This window comes from Talaromyces rugulosus, chromosome I, assembly GCF_013368755.1.
Source record: "Talaromyces rugulosus chromosome I, complete sequence".
NCBI lineage: Eukaryota > Fungi > Ascomycota > Eurotiomycetes > Eurotiales > Trichocomaceae > Talaromyces > Talaromyces rugulosus.
The window spans coordinates 5,664,818-5,680,173 of NC_049561.1; the positions used below are offsets into that span (position 1 = coordinate 5,664,818).

Here is a 15,356-nt window from a genome sequence, read left to right on the forward strand (position 1 = left end):
GAGTCGTGATCGTGCTTGTGATGAGATAACTCCTCCGTAGTACATACAGATACTATCATGCAAGCAAAAAAAAAACTGGTCCCTGGCAGCCAATGGATAGATACAACTAGACAACTCCAACTCGCCGACGATCTGTTAACCGTAACAAGTCAAGTAATGATCTGTTCAGGAAGGACGGAGGATCAAAAGGCACCGATAGAAGAACGGAAATACGAGTTACAGAATAATACCAAGGCAAACCAAAAATACGGGCCTCGGATATGCGTATTTCTCAAGTACTCACTTGTAATCAGCATGGGGGATCCACCTTGTCGACCTGCCAGTTCTGCACGAGTGTCGCCGAAGGATCACGCCGGTGTTGTCGATCGTCGTCTTAGGCGAGATCCTGTCGGGGCTGGTAATTGGCTGGTAGATACCTAAGAGGTCAACAAGCAAAAGAGAAACACATGTACGGAGTTCTCAAAAGGGTCATTGTTATTAGGCAAGTTCTTGTATCGGCTTCGGCGCCACCGGCAAGTCATCAATGGAAAAGCCTTTATATAGTCAGCACGGCGACATCCGATAGTTTACTAAGAACTGGTTTTGTTGGATCGGGCTCATTTGGAATCTGTGGAATGAGATGTATGAAGAAGAAGTGGATAGAGAATAGTATGAGTGTGGACAGTCTACATATCATAAAACAAAGTGAGATATACGAGGTCCTATACCATCCCTAATTTCCTCGCAACTTCTCCCATCCGGATAGACAGAACTCAAGTGTTGCGATTGGCTGTTGCTTGGGCTGTCGTTGGGACGTTCACATGCAAAATAATCCAAAACGTCAGAGCTGTCAACTAGGTCCTTCCAGTTGTGGTACAAAATGGCGGGGTTCGTTCGAGTCAGGCCAGCAAGCCAACGGCATGCATGCACGAGAATGGCATGGTTGGCATAATCCTTGTTCTGTACTACATACAGGCTAAGCGGGGATTATACCGCAAAGTTATTTCGAAGAGAAGAGAAAAAAAAAAGAAAAAGGAGAAGAGAAATACAAATCAACTACTACTAGTAAAAAGCACGGATATACAGAGTACGATAAGACGGTAGACTCCGGAAGTCAGCCTCATTATTGAATAAATAATGATAAATACTTGGAACCAACGCTGGAAAATCAGGGGATGACCCCCACCATAGGTTCGTGATGACAACAAAATCTGCCATGGTTGTTGGGGTCCAAGAGGAGAGATTCCTCCGTAGTCCGTACGGACAGCGTACGGAATAGTCAAGAAAAGAGAAGGGAAAAAAAAAATCTTAATATTTGGTGCGCATTCGCAGGTTTAGCTAGCAAAACAACCATAACAACAACTCGGAGAATTCCTGATGCTTGGTACGCAGTAGTTAGTGAGATGGTGAAACTGGTAGTTCACTTAGTATGTAGCAAAAACAGTCACCGCCAATTCGATTTTCGCAGGTCTGAGCTAAGATTGCCCGTTTGGGTAATAACTGGCAGCTTTACCTCCGTTAACAACGGGGATAAAAAACTTGTGCCGAAATAATGCAAAAAATTCAAAAAAAAAAAGACCATTTGCAGCTAACCGAATCCGGAAAGTACGGCTTTGCCCGAAGGCCCTAGTTTTGGATGCGCTATACTCCTTTGGTAAGTCTGTGCGGCCAGGATCGGCTACTGCCGCAATAGGCAACACACGTTCTCTGCTTGCGATACCTCATAGACCCATACCGTAATAATGCCTGCAGGAGCTGGATCCATGCTACCGATCACTGTCAATCGACCGCCTCTTGCATAATCGCCGAGTCAATGCTTGGAGGGCATGAGACTTTATCGGATAGGAAAAACGTTGCGGTCGTACAGAGTACATAATTGGCATCTGCATCGTGATCAATCCTCTGCATCCTTCTGACATGCTCATCATCCTGCACCGCTGGTTGTACAAAAGGCAAAATCTTCGAGTCGTCTCTACACAATTTAAAGTTCATCTTTGACAACTGGCGAGAGCCGGGACAATTGTCGGCATGACATTACCGCAGACGGCAATGATCGGCACTAAGATAAGCCACCACCATGTATACGCAGGAAAACGAACAAAAGCCATGCATGTAATGCCGCATGAATTATCCTTTTGCCCGCAAACGTTTTTGCGCCAAAAACGCCTCATGATCTATGAGATTTTATCTCTTGATTCCTCTCCCGCATTGTTTTTTTTAGGGTGAACGGTCCTCCCGCTGCAGTACTCTTTTTAGACATAACAAGTTTAACAACCGATTGACTGGATAAAATTAAAAAAGAGCACCGAGCCGCTAGTCCCTATTAAATCTAGCGCGGGATCGTGACCCATCTTCATCTAATACGAAGGGACGCTTGGCCGGATCGGTCCATCGAGTGCGAGGCATGAGAGAGAGAGAGAGAGAGAGAGAGACGATCCCTTTGGTTAAGGTTTGGCGTGAAACAGACCAGTCTGTCAATAATAATAGTAACAATAAGTACATTCTTCCATCCAGAGACTTAAATGATATACACTTTTGTTGTTGTTGTTTAATTAAACTGTGGCAATGCATTTGCACACGCTGATTGGCTGCGCATCTCCGAAGCCAGCGACACTTGTTCATTTCCCAATTTCTCAGACCGTTTTGCTTTACAGAGCCAGTTCGTGATCAAAGCTTCTGGAAGGATCAGGGATAGACTGAACGCCTCGCTCATTTTTGTTCGGCAGGAGCGAGCCTACCACATCACGATACGGTCTATGTAATTTAGTACTCTGTACACCTCGTCTACCAAGGATTTCCGAGGCAATATTTGTTACAGTTGTCTACATGGAGTATCAACATGTAGCAAAAGAACTCGTATAGAAGTACGAAAAGTACTTCCGTTCTTAAATCGGCGCTTGCAGTGATTGGCAGGAGTAAACCGGGGGTGGACCCCTCTCCTCCCCCAAACAGGCAAAAGCATCATACTTTCAGTAGTGTATTTTGTTATAATTAGCTCGATCGGCGGCTTATTCCGCTAGTCCTGATCGGGGATCTCCTCCGTCAGCCATCCGCGTAGTAAGCGTGCCTGGGCTTGGTTCGATTAGTATTATTGCGCGGGGGAGGCGCTCTGCCAATGAAGCGATGGCCCGCCACAGATGGCGATGTTGGGAAGGTCGATGGATGACCCTCCTTGTACGAGAACTTAGAAGAGGCGAATTATTGTGAAAGAAAAATAATAATGGCAAAAAAGGAGGTGTTTAACCGAATTTTTGACAACGTAATTTTTTTTTGGGAATGTGTGACCCTCTTCTAGAAGCAGCTTCATCACGTTCGACACCCGCACTAACTAATAATATGCACGGCATGAAATATAGAAAGACAAGGAATTACATATTTTCTCCGGCGTAATTTTTTTTTTTCTTTCTTTTTTAGAGTTTGGCTTGGTTGACTCGTTATTGAGACTCAAAAAACTTCTAGAGGGCCGGTCGAAGGCTGCAAGTGCTGCGTGCTGCATGAATTGGCTAGAAAAGGCTTGGTGCCAACAACGCTAGCCCCCCTCCACCTTCCTTTTTGGGTAGTTATCTATCCGCTTTGGGAAGCCTACGGATAACGCCAGGCGGAGTACGGAAAACGTGTTGGCGATGATTGTCGAAAGATGCTCGTATGTGATAAGTACTATCAGGGCAGGTGGGCAAAAATGTGGTGATTGTTGATAAGAATGTTGCCACATAGTGGAGCCGCAAAACTTATCAGGCAGGTAAATTAAAATGGAGAGATTATTAGTATTATTATTGTTCTGGAGGATCATGATAAACATTTAGCCTGAGAGAGGGGGGGTGGACTTGATAAGTTCCGTCATCCGATCCATCGCTGATGAAGTCATCTGTCTGTCTACGAGTCCGCCAGGCACGGACGTTGGGAACAAATAATCAGGTGCATTTATTTTTATTTATTTATTTTGCCTATTCTGTTTTGTATCTTGACCCTGTAATTTGAATTATACTTTGTGATCGATCTGACCTGTGTAGTGGTCGGGTTGTCAGCTGGCCACCTCTCGGGATTGTATATTCCGTGTAGCGAGATCTGCTTTCTGCTTGGACAAGAACAAAAGGCGGGTGATTAACTCATGAAGATCGGCTTTGATTAGAGTGCAGGTGGCGGTCACCACGCTGAGCGAATGGCGTTGCTCGGAAGGGGGGGGGGGGAAGATCGGTGATCGAATACTCAGAGAGAGAGGAGGGAGTCTCGCCCAATGTTGATCATCTGTCTGTCTGCCTGTCAGACGTCCCTTTCCCCTCTTCGCTCTTTTGCCGCAGATACTTTTTTCTGCGAAAAGAAAGAGATTACAGACGATCCAATCGCAACGTAATGCGAGGCAAGATAAACTTGGTTGATCGACTATGGTTTATTTGTTACAGGCACAAATCAGCTGACACCTAGAAGTTGGCACTGACAGGATGTTCCTGCTATCAACAGAAGGAAGAGGGGGATCACAGTCTGTGCTTTTTTAGTGACGAGTTGATCTTGGTATCGGATGTCGCTTAGTTTTATGCTCCGTTTTGCATGTGCTACAAATTTACAATGGATAACGGATTATAAACGGTGTCTTGCTATTGTAATTGCAATTATAATAATATGATTGTCTCTTCATGATCTACATAGGATGCCCTCTTGTATTGTATAAACCCTCCGATCGACCGCAAAGAAGACCGAGAGCGGAGTTCAGTGGCTCGGTTTGGTTTAGCCGTTTTAAAGGCACAACAGAGTTTCCCTATTTACGCCTGAGCTTGACTTAGTAGGAGCCAGGGCAGTTCGTGTGAAATTGGCCCGTTAGGCCCCTGACGTATGGGCGAAGGAAGGATTTTGACAGCCCTTTTTTTGCGTTTTATGGACGGAATAACTAATAGGGGGGGGGGGTTGAAAGTTAAACTAATAAACCGAGTTTAGATAGGAGGAAAAAAGTTCAGCCTTGTTGTTGTCGGTGCTGTTAATTAATAATTAAAAATTAATAATTATTGTGGTGTTGCTAATTTGAGAACAAGCTGAGTGTGTTTTATCTCAAGGTAGTTAGTTGATGATCGTTGATGATCATTGCTATTGATTTTCTGACAGAGCTAGAATAGAAAATGGGGGGGGGGAAGGGCATAACGCGGCTCGGTATTTTCGCATTTGTCTGTTAACAGTCTACTGTCTAACAGCTAACACATCAGACTAGGGAGATTGCTCCATTTGTGGATAGACTGCCGACAGGTGCCGGGAGCGGCCCACTGACTGAATCAGTAGATAGCAGCAACAGCAGATAGTAATAGTAATAGTACGATAATAATTTCAGGGCCGCAATCAGGTCAGGTGTTTCAACGGTCGCCCGGAGCGGAGATGTATTAAATTATTTATCATGGTTATTGAGGACGGTCTCGTACGGTCCTAGACTCCTACCATGACCGTTTCTATTCTTATTCACACAGGTGCCGATCCCGACTTAGCTAGAGGCGGACCCAGCCCTAAGCAGCTTCTGCAGCTAGGATTGGGGGTTGTTTTATGGGGTGCAGATGCTGTATAAGTAGAGAGCATATTATTGAAGCAGTTGACGGAGTGGTCATTGTGATATGGATATCACAATAGACAGGATATAGGATATGGGTATTACTGTTGTCGTACTCGGTGCTCAGTACATACTACAGTACATGCTACATACATATGGGCCGTCCTTGGGAGCCAGTGCTTGTTTAGGGTTAGCGCAGCCGCCAGACTCCGGATCAGCAAGACACAAAGGGTATTGGCCGGGTGGGTCCACACAGCTCGCGTTCGGAGACTGGCGAATCCGGCGCCGCAGCCGCGCTCAGCCCGCCCCACCGGCCTGCCGCCAACGGCCTAGCGCGCGAGATCTCCTGCGCTAGGCCGGCACGGCGCTAGCCCGCTTTGGGCTGCAGACGGAGGACGCCGCGGCCATTCCCGTTTGGGCCAAGGCTGTTATCTGCGTCCGGCACATGCCAGCGTGCTAGTATTGTTACCAGCCGCCAGCGCGCGCATGCAAAGAAAAATACGCGTAAATTACCGGGCCCAAACAGCCCCTCAAATAACCCACCCCTCTTTTTATCCCCCCTAAGGCCTGGGGGCCCACCTGCGGAATTTGGGCCTTTCGGGTCAGCAAACAAGCCTGCATGATGATGAGCACCAGCTTAAAATACTAGGAGACATGCAAAAAAAAAAAAAAAAGAAAGAAAGAAAGAGAGCCCGTGCTTAGCCTGGCCTTTTAGCTACTTACGGATACCAGGGAGACAGACCTGGTCGGTGGTCATTATTCACTGGTCATAAGAAACATACTTGACCTACACCGTTCCCGCCTTCCTCTCCCTCCATCGTGCCGTTCTTATTTGTCCCTCCTCCCCCCCCCGACGACCTCCTGCCATTTCTTTCTTACCTACCTTCCTTCCTTCCTCACCTCAACCTTTCATCCTCTTTCCTCTCCTCTCCTCCTCTTCCTCTTCCTCTTCCTCTTCCTCTTCCTCGTCCTCTTCCCTCCTTCGATCCTGCTTCATCCCAACTGTTGTTGACGCTCCTTTGTTCTGTCGGCGTCATTCGGAGACCGTTGTTGAGGAAGATTACTATACCGCGCATATATTATACTGTATATATATATATATATATATATAACACTCGCCCATGCTAGCACTGCGGAATCTCGGCTGATTTCTCACGCGCCTTCAACTTGTTATTTTACCGTCGTCAACGTGGAAACCGACTGCAGCTAGCTTAGCCGCTTGAGAACGTGCAAGTCCACAGCTTGCTTTTTCCCCACAGGAACTTTCTTTCACCGAGCTTCCGCCATAACCTGCTCTCCCACGCCTATCCACCATGGAGCCCGGTTTCGACACCATGGCCATGCCGTATCTGGCCAGTCCGCTCCCTCTCGGCAACATGCAGGGCACCGACTATCTGGGCTCGATGCCCGGCATGGATATGCACGACCAGCGCTCTAATTTCGACGCCGAGACATTTATCAGGTGTGTTTCTTTGTCTTTGTTTTGTCCCGACCTCGCCAGCCAAAAGAGAAAAATTTGCTAACAATTTCCAGCGGCGACGATATGAGCTTTTCCCAGGCCAATATGCCCCAATTGCGCCGCTTCAACTCCTACGACGAAGCCTTTCCTCCTCCTCCCCCCGATATGCTTGCTCCCCCGTTCGAGTCCGTCCCCACCGAACAAAACGCCGATTCCATTGACACCAACCACAAGCTGCTGTCTTTCTCCCTCCCAGTGTACGGCTTCACCCTGCTCGACTACTCCCTGCGCCGCACGTCTCTGAACGTGTCCGCCCAGCTGCACGGCATGTTCTTTCTCGCCGAGTCCCCATGGACGAATTCTCCCACCGAGGTGCCTCCTCCCCAGGTCGCCGAGCTGACCTGCTACCGCCGCAATCTGTTCCAAATTACCGGCTCCGTCACCCTTCCCCGCAGCTTGCGCTACATCATGACCGAGCAGGGAGACCGGATACCTATCCTCGCCCAGGAACTGACCGTTTCGGCTACCGAATCCGTCGAGGGAAACCCAGTGAAGATCATTTCTGTGCCCTGGAAAACTCCCGCTGCCGCTGCCGCTAATGGTAGCGGTGCAGCTCCTCCACCAGCTCCCGAAGAAAAGGCTGAGAAAGAGCCTCCCTCCATTCCGTTGGACACAATGGCCGCTGGTCAAGACATGGATTCTGAATACGCCACGTTTCCCATCGCTTGGAAGCGCCTGCAGTTCCGTATTGCTACCGCCAACAACGGCCGCCGCAAGGAGCTGCAGCAACATTTCGTCGTCCGCCTCAAGGTCGTTGCGACTCTGTCGACTGGTGCAAAGATTCCCATCTGCGAGGTCCATTCGGGCCCTGTCATTGTTCGTGGCCGCAGCCCACGCAACTTCCAGTCTCGCAAGGATCTTCCCTTGAGCGGTAGCGCAGCTTCGTCCCGAAAGAACCAACAAGCTGCTGCTCGCAATGCCGCTGAGGCCCAGGCCAAGGCTGCCGCCGCTGCTGCTGCCAAAGGCAACACTACTTCGCCGTCGGAGATGTCTCAAATATTCCCCTTTGATCCCGCGGCCATCCCACAGCCCCCGTCCACTTCATCCCCTACGTTTGCCGATTGGACTCAGATGCCCGCTGCGGTGACCACCGGTGCCATGGTCACGCCCACATTTGCTCCTGTTCCAGGACTGCCTGCATACCCCCAATCGAGTCCTAGCGTGTCTCGTGGTGCGGAACACCGGCCGAACGTGGCAGGAACGCCACCAATCAATTTGTCTTTGGCCGAAGATGACTTCAAGACACCACCGGCCAAGCACGGTGACCAACAACGCCCGGCGACCTCGCGTGAAAACAGCGCCAACCACGCTCCTCTGGCTGGAACCAAGCGGTCAAGCCCCGACTCTGCTGGCGCTCCTCCTTCCAAGATGCAGAAGATGACCCCGACGACCATGTCGCGCCCACGGCCGACTCGATCAGCTTCGGCAACTCTACCTATGCTTCACACAACCTCGGCTCCAATGCAGCAACCTTACCACGCTACGCCTTCGTCATACCCAACCTCGATGCCATACTCGGGTGAAACGGCTGACTTGCTCTACGAGTACTTTCCTCTGAGCGTGGATGACTGGCAGGCACCGGTTGATGCCGTGTACCGGCCTCATGTGGTGCACCACACGCACGTGCCGATGGACTACAAGTTTATGGCGGCTCGCAATCGCAGCAAACGGTATTTTGCTGCCGAGGACGTCTGTTAATCTTTTTTTTTTTTCTTTTTCGCTTCTTTTCGACTTTACTGTTCTGGTACATAAGCATTTGTCTTCTTACATACGACCCCAAAGTACATGACGAGGGGAGAAACGAACATAACCATACGCTAAATAGTCAGTGCGGGGTGGTTGGAGCTAGCCATCACAAAAATCATCGCATATTTTCAACATTTGCTATTCTGACACAACGGAGATTTTGGAGATTCCCTTTTTGCACGAAGCAGCGATATCCCCAGGGAGGTTTTTGGCTTTAATTCGGCGTTTTTTTGTTTTCGGTTGGAGGTGTGTTACGTGTTTTGGCGCGATACATTGGGTGTTGCATGTATTCGGCTTGTTGGATATATCTTTTGTATATCAAAGGGGATATGACGGTGTACGATATCATACATATGACTATTTTTCGTGAAGCTAGGGGCTTGTCACAAGCTTCTGAGCTGATTATACGACGGAATGATACCTATTGCAATTCTAATTTTTATATTTTTTTTGGAGTAATTGATGTCTTGGATATGATCTGAAGTTAATGGTGAGACGGCGTGTGTTAGATGTACACTTTTGCTATGAGTATGATCTGCACTACAACATTGAAGTTCCAGCATCCCAGTCCAGACCTTGTGAGTCTCATCACCTGTCTCAAGATGTCAGCGACTCAGGGGTATGTATATCTCTGATGAGCGATGTTCCGCGCATGCAGACAACATGATACTGAATCGAGAAATGATTTGAGATCCAATATTTAACCGGAACCACACCTGTCAGCAGACTCAAAAAACCAATCAAACTCGATCGGTAAATAATATTCTAAATATAACGTGCAGAAAGCATGCAAAAACCCAATCTTCCGAAAACGTTAAATAGTTTTTTTTTAAAGTTCAACACCAAAATGATGTAATAAATGGCCGCGTCTTCGGTGATTGGACTGGCTGGCCCGGTTTAGGGCACGGCTTCCCGAAAGAGTTTAGCGCGCGGTGGAAATTCGCTCAATTGTGCTCTGGCGTGAAATCAGTGGTGTGTACGGAGTACGTATACTGCTGTTTTCGGAGATATGTATATCAGGGCGAGACCGATGCGATGTGGGCTGTTGGTCGGTGACTGACTTTTTTTCTTCTTCTTCATCCTATGTTGTGAGGAGTCATTTCTGTCTTCTGTCAATGTCCAAGGCGGTCCTCCTCCTTCTTCTTTAACACCATCGCATTCTAGTTTGATGCAAAGTCAACATGGATTCAATGGAAACACCCATGACCTCTACAGGTCTCCCCTGGCTGGACAGCCCACTCATGCTACACTCCTCGCGCGCTGATAATTGCACACTCACCCCTCAGCAATGCGAATACCGAAGCGCGTTCTGGCGGTACTGGTAAGGATTTGCGACAACACCACCCCCTTCTCTTAAAAGAAAGAAGAAAGGAAAAAAAAAAGTTGATGAATATTCCGCAGGTATCAAGCAGATCATGTCTATGCTTTGGGAACAGTATACTTTATGTGTGCCGTCATCGGCGTGTTTGCTATCGCCCATGGTCTTTCGATATACAGCCCTGCATGGGTGTACAATAACAGGGCCAGTACAAAAGTGCGCGCTCTGGTGAGGTATTTGTCGTATTCGACGGTGAAACAATATCGAGGACTGCGGGTTTTTCCAGGTGCGAGTCTGGGTGTTGGGTTACTGGTTCTTGTGGGAGTGGTTTTTTTCGCTGGTTTGTCTTTTTTTCTTCCCCTGGTCTTGCATACATACACAAGTTTTGATGCTAATTTGACTGATTTCAGCAATGACACTCGGCCCGAAACCGTACTACTGGCATAATACCGACGCTGTCAGTTTTGGAAATAGTCCGCCGATTGCGACGAGAGCAGGATGGATGGCGCTGGCGCTGTTGCCTTTTGTACTGTATGTACTTTTTTGCTTTGGGACAAAAGAAGAACAAGACAAAAAGTTAACGAAGAATAACAGAGCTTTCGCGGCAAAAGCAAACCTCATTTCAGCGCTGACTGGAATTCCATATGAGAAGCTTCAGGTATGCTCATACACTAGCAAACAGCCTTTTGTGGTCTGACTCACAATCAAATATAGATCTTCCACCACTGGGCGAGCTATGCGATGTTCGTCTTGGCCCTAATACACACGTTCCCGTTTATCGTCTACCATATCCAGAAAGGTGACATGGTTATGCAATGGGACACGTCGGTTGTGTACTGGACCGGAGTTGCTACTCTGATACCTCAGGCGTATCTTACATTCCTATCGATACCGTGGATTCGGTACGTTCAATAATAACTTTTTTTTTTGAAAAAACAAAAAAAAAACAAAACTGATAATGGGTAGAAACCGGTACTATGAGTTTTTTAAGTCTACGCACATCACCGTGTCGATATTGTTTATTTTCTTCTTCTTTATTCATTGTGATTTTACATTGACTTCCTGGTTCGCCTTCCCCCTTTTCTTCCTTCAAAGCTGTGTGTTCTGACAAGTTTAGGGACTACTTCATCGCCGCTGGCGCAATATACCTCTTTTCTGTCGTCTACGCCTGGAGCAAAACCTATCTCTTCCACGGCCTGCACACAGCACAAGTTTCCCTCCTTCCCTGCGGTGGCGACGACAACAGTGACGAAGAAGAAGAAGAACTCATCGAAATCACCATCCCAACCACAATATCCTGGAAACCCGGTCAACACGTTTTTCTACGGTTCCTAACCATGCACCCACACAGTCTAACCGCGCACCCATTCACTATTTCCTCCGTCCCCCACAAGACAGAGATATGCGGCCACCCGTCTGAAATGAAGTTTTTCGTGAAACCAGCTGTTGCCAGAAAGAACAACAAAAACAGTACCGCGTTTACGGCGCGTCTCGCCAGGGCTGTTGCTGGGAAAGCGCAGGTGGGGATGCGTGTGTTGCTTGAAGGGCCGTATAGTGGTGTTGATAATGCGTCGTTGCTTGCAAGGTTTGATCATATAGTGTATATTGCCGGTGGCTCGGGCGCAGGGTTTTCGTTGGGCGTTGTTGAGGATGCTATTCGAAGTGAACAGAGAAAAAATACCCAGACGGTGATCACCACCACCGTGCAGGTGGTTTATGCGACGAGGAGTGTGGGTGTGGCGCGGTGGTACAAAGACAAAATCGAGGACATGATGACGATACCGGATTCCAGTTGTTGCTGCAGAGTCGCAGCGTCGATCCACATTACTTCTGCAGCAAGGAAGAATAACAAGACCTCTTCACAAAAACAACTGCAGGATACTACAGAGGTACAAGAAACAGACACGGAAAAGATCACGGATAGTAGTACATCGCCAAGCGACTCTTCCTCCACCGAGACTTCTCCTCCTCTTTCTTCTTCTGCCAAAAAAATCCAGATCCACAACGACAATCAACGGCCAAATATCAAATCTGTGATTTCGTCGGCGTGCCGCTCAGACAACTACAAAAAAATTGCCGTCGTGGTCTGTGGACCAGCGTCCATGATTCATGATGCGCGACAGGCTGTGGCTAATGAGCAGGCGCGGCTGCTCAAGGAAGAGTCTGGTCTGGGTGAGGTGTATTTACATGTGGAGGCTTTCTCGTGAGTATACCCTTTTTTTTTTTTTTTCTGGAGAGGTGGAAGAGCGAGCTAATAAGATGTGTGATTTCTAGGTGGTAACCTCCCTCAAAGCTAGGGAATTATGTTATAATAATGATTTTACTTCTTTGAACTTCTTTGAATTAGTCCAAGATATCCTCTTTAGTATCAATTGATATATGTATTTGCATTATGAAAAAAAAAAGTTATAACATACTAATACACCAATATTACAAGGAAAGTAAGTCTACAAGGCAGTCCTCAATCTACTCCCCAATTTTTCCATCTCCCCGACAATACCTCCTCCAGCCAGACTCCACTTCTCCCCAACCCAGTCTTCAGACACCTTTTCTTGCAAGATGCCGCTGCGCGCAAAGTACTCCATATAACCACGGGCTTCGTCGCGACTCAGTCCGCCTAGTGTCTGTAGTTCAAGCGCGCTTTGTTGTTGGTGCTGGCTGGTTGTGTTTCTGAAAAGATCCAAAATGCGCTGGTCGACGACGTCGTAGGGATCCGGGCGAGGGTATTCAGGCGATGATTCGGACTGACCGTTTTGGCGAGCGGTGAGCTGTAGTAGTGCCATTTCAAAGGATGGGAGGGATGGCTTGTTGGATGCAGAGGTGGCATATAGCACGAGGCCACCGTTGGGGAGCACTTTTTGGTTGCTGCTGCTAGGCTGCAGCAACGATATCAAATGCTTTGGCAGAGCAAGGTCGTGTGCGTGGATCAGGTCAAAGTCGCGGTTGCGGTACTTGGATTCCTGCATCCAGTGGCCAATGCCATCAACACTGACCAAAACGGGCGGGCGAGCCTGGAATCCTTCGGGTCCTGTGGTTGCGTTTAGCTCGGCCCAGAATGCCTGGAAAACCGGCCACGAGAGCGCCGTATCTTGCACGCCCAGGCGAGCGAGGTCGTTTAATGTCATTTTCGGCCGGAGGAGGTGCTTCAGCTCGGGGTGCTCCATGGAGACGTGAAGGTTGGCCAGGATTTGTTCGTTGGCAACAACAGTGCGCAGCAGCAGTGCAGACGTCAACTGATCCTGGACATATTGCGTCGGGTTCGAACCGGCAAGAGGCGCGTATGAAGAGTTTGCAATCACAAAGTCCTGGGCTAGACGATTGTTAGAAGCATGCCCTATATATATATATTCAGTTTGACTCACCCTCAGGGACAGCAATGACAACCCATTTCTTCAAGAATGCCGTGGCCATTGCTTGCAATAAATGAACACTTTTCCCACACCCTTTAGGGCCAATGATGAGCTTCTTCACCAACTTTCCCTTATCTTCGCCCTGCGTAATACTCTCGAAAAGCTTGCCCATCTCCAGTGTTTCCCGTCTTATAACAACGGCCGGCCGACGAAACAAGAACCAATTCTGCGTAGGCTTGAATGCGTGCACAGCCCTCAACTGGGCTACAACGGACACGGGCAGTCCAACAACAGCACCCCTTAGGCGAGAATCAACACTGATATCCTCTGAAAATTCCTGCATGCCTGCAACTTCCAACGCATTGGTGTTGCTCAACACAATACGTTTCCGCAGCGCCTTGCGTTCTCCGACGGGAGGCGGACGACCCCGATCAACCTGTTTTTTGCCCTTTTTCATCTTGAGGGATTTGGATTCACGGAATTTGGGACCGCTGTCCATTCGCGATTTCCTCTGCAATGGATTGGCGAATCTCGTGGCCGAGGTGTGGAACGACGATGATAATGATGATAATGGCGTCGTAAAGGGCACGCGCTGCAACAGCAGAGCTCGGGGCGCCTGGCGAAACCCCGAAAGGCAGCCCGAGCAGAGTTGAGAAACCATCTTTTTGCTGGAAGCGCCGGCCAGCCCAGCGCGGATGGGTTCAATGGATGGTGATGGGCTGGTGTGGGCGAAGAGACGACTGAGCAAGAGTTGACGGCGGACAGGTCTTTGGGCTAAAAGATTCCTGTCGCCATGTCCAAAAGGGGGAAAAGCGGGTCGCCATTTTTAGCCAGCTCCAAAATGGTGCCTTAAAGCGGCTCTGCAAAACCCGTCCCCGATAACGACTTATCACCAGAAGAAAAAAAAAGAGAACCGAGAAACATCATCGCAACATTCATACAACAGCCCACGCTGCCCCAGACGGAAAATGGCCGACACCGCTGAGACAAAGCGCGAAAAACTGTATGCCATCATTTCTATATTTTGTGTGATTGATTGCTAACGTCCTATTCCAGCCCCATCACCGTCGCAAAGGAAAACCCGTACACCTTCGACCTTGGCCACCTGATGGTCCAAGATCCCAATCCACTCGTGATATCACAGTCGGAGAATACCAACGATGCGCTGAAAGCGGTGGCGCGGGACGGTGCTCAAGTGCTCATCAATCAACTTCTCGTGCGTGCAGACAGAAAAGAGAGAGAAAAAAAAGAGTCAATAAAACTAACCGAGCCAGACAACATGTCAAATTACTTCAGACGCCAAAGCAGGAGTCCTTCTCTCTCTTCCTCCTCATCACACTCTGCTGCCTCGATTCAAGCCACTGTTCGTGTCTCCCATCTCTTTATAAATCTCTGAATTCAGCAACTAACCGTTCAAAGGCCCAAACCAAAGGAACCTACCAAATGGGACTTGTTCGCCAGGAAGAAAGGAATCGGCAAGTACAGCAGCAAACCCGGTGCCCACCTGGCCGAAAAGGAGCGACGCAAGAACCTCGTTTACGACGATGCATCTGGTGAATGGATCCCGAAATGGGGCTACAAGGGCGCCAACAAGTCTGGCGAGAATGACTGGCTGGTGGAGGTTCCGGATAAAAATTGGAAGAACGAGGCAGAGGGCGAGAATGTTCGCACTGCTGGTCGCCGCGAACGCAAAGACCGCATTAAGCGGAATGATAGGAAAATGAGGGCCAACGAGCGCAGAAGCCGGAAGTCTGGTGGATAAGGTCTGGTGAACGTCCAAAGATAAAAGTGCATTTTCAATTGTAAGGTCAGGGTGGCGTTTCTCTGTATTTATTTGGCTGGCGCTTATTATTGAATTGTATTATCAATGATGAAAAGAGAATTACCCCAGGCTTACTAGCTGGTTGTAAAATGTCTTTG

The 15,356-nt window shown here is 48.5% G+C and overlaps 3 protein-coding genes across 3 annotated transcripts; 2 read left to right on the forward strand and 1 right to left on the reverse strand.

Annotated features, from left to right (window-relative positions):
* Positions 1 to 6,816: 6,816 nt before the first annotated feature.
* On the forward strand, positions 6,817 to 12,293 carry TRUGW13939_01929 (uncharacterized protein; the record flags this gene model as incomplete). Its single annotated transcript, XM_035485126.1, has 9 exons — positions 6,817 to 6,965; positions 7,037 to 8,715; positions 9,278 to 9,387; positions 9,984 to 10,150; positions 10,266 to 10,426; positions 10,497 to 10,617; positions 10,681 to 10,744; positions 10,801 to 10,988; positions 11,204 to 12,293. The coding sequence occupies 9 exons, from the start codon at positions 6,817 to 6,819 to the stop codon at positions 12,291 to 12,293; spliced, it is 3,729 nt and encodes a 1,242-aa protein (XP_035341019.1).
* Positions 12,294 to 12,533: 240 nt separating this feature from the next.
* TRUGW13939_01930 (uncharacterized protein) lies at positions 12,534 to 14,097 on the reverse strand (the record flags this gene model as incomplete). The annotated part of the gene is made up of 2 exons (XM_035485127.1): positions 12,534 to 13,396; positions 13,449 to 14,097. 2 exons carry the CDS (start codon positions 14,095 to 14,097, stop codon positions 12,534 to 12,536), a joined length of 1,512 nt encoding a protein of 503 aa, XP_035341020.1.
* A 307-nt stretch (positions 14,098 to 14,404) lies between these two features.
* Positions 14,405 to 15,198, forward strand: TRUGW13939_01931 (uncharacterized protein; the record flags this gene model as incomplete). Its single annotated transcript, XM_035485128.1, has 4 exons — positions 14,405 to 14,439; positions 14,493 to 14,652; positions 14,711 to 14,799; positions 14,856 to 15,198. The coding sequence occupies 4 exons, from the start codon at positions 14,405 to 14,407 to the stop codon at positions 15,196 to 15,198; spliced, it is 627 nt and encodes a 208-aa protein (XP_035341021.1).
* Between the last annotated feature and the right edge of the window lie 158 nt (positions 15,199 to 15,356).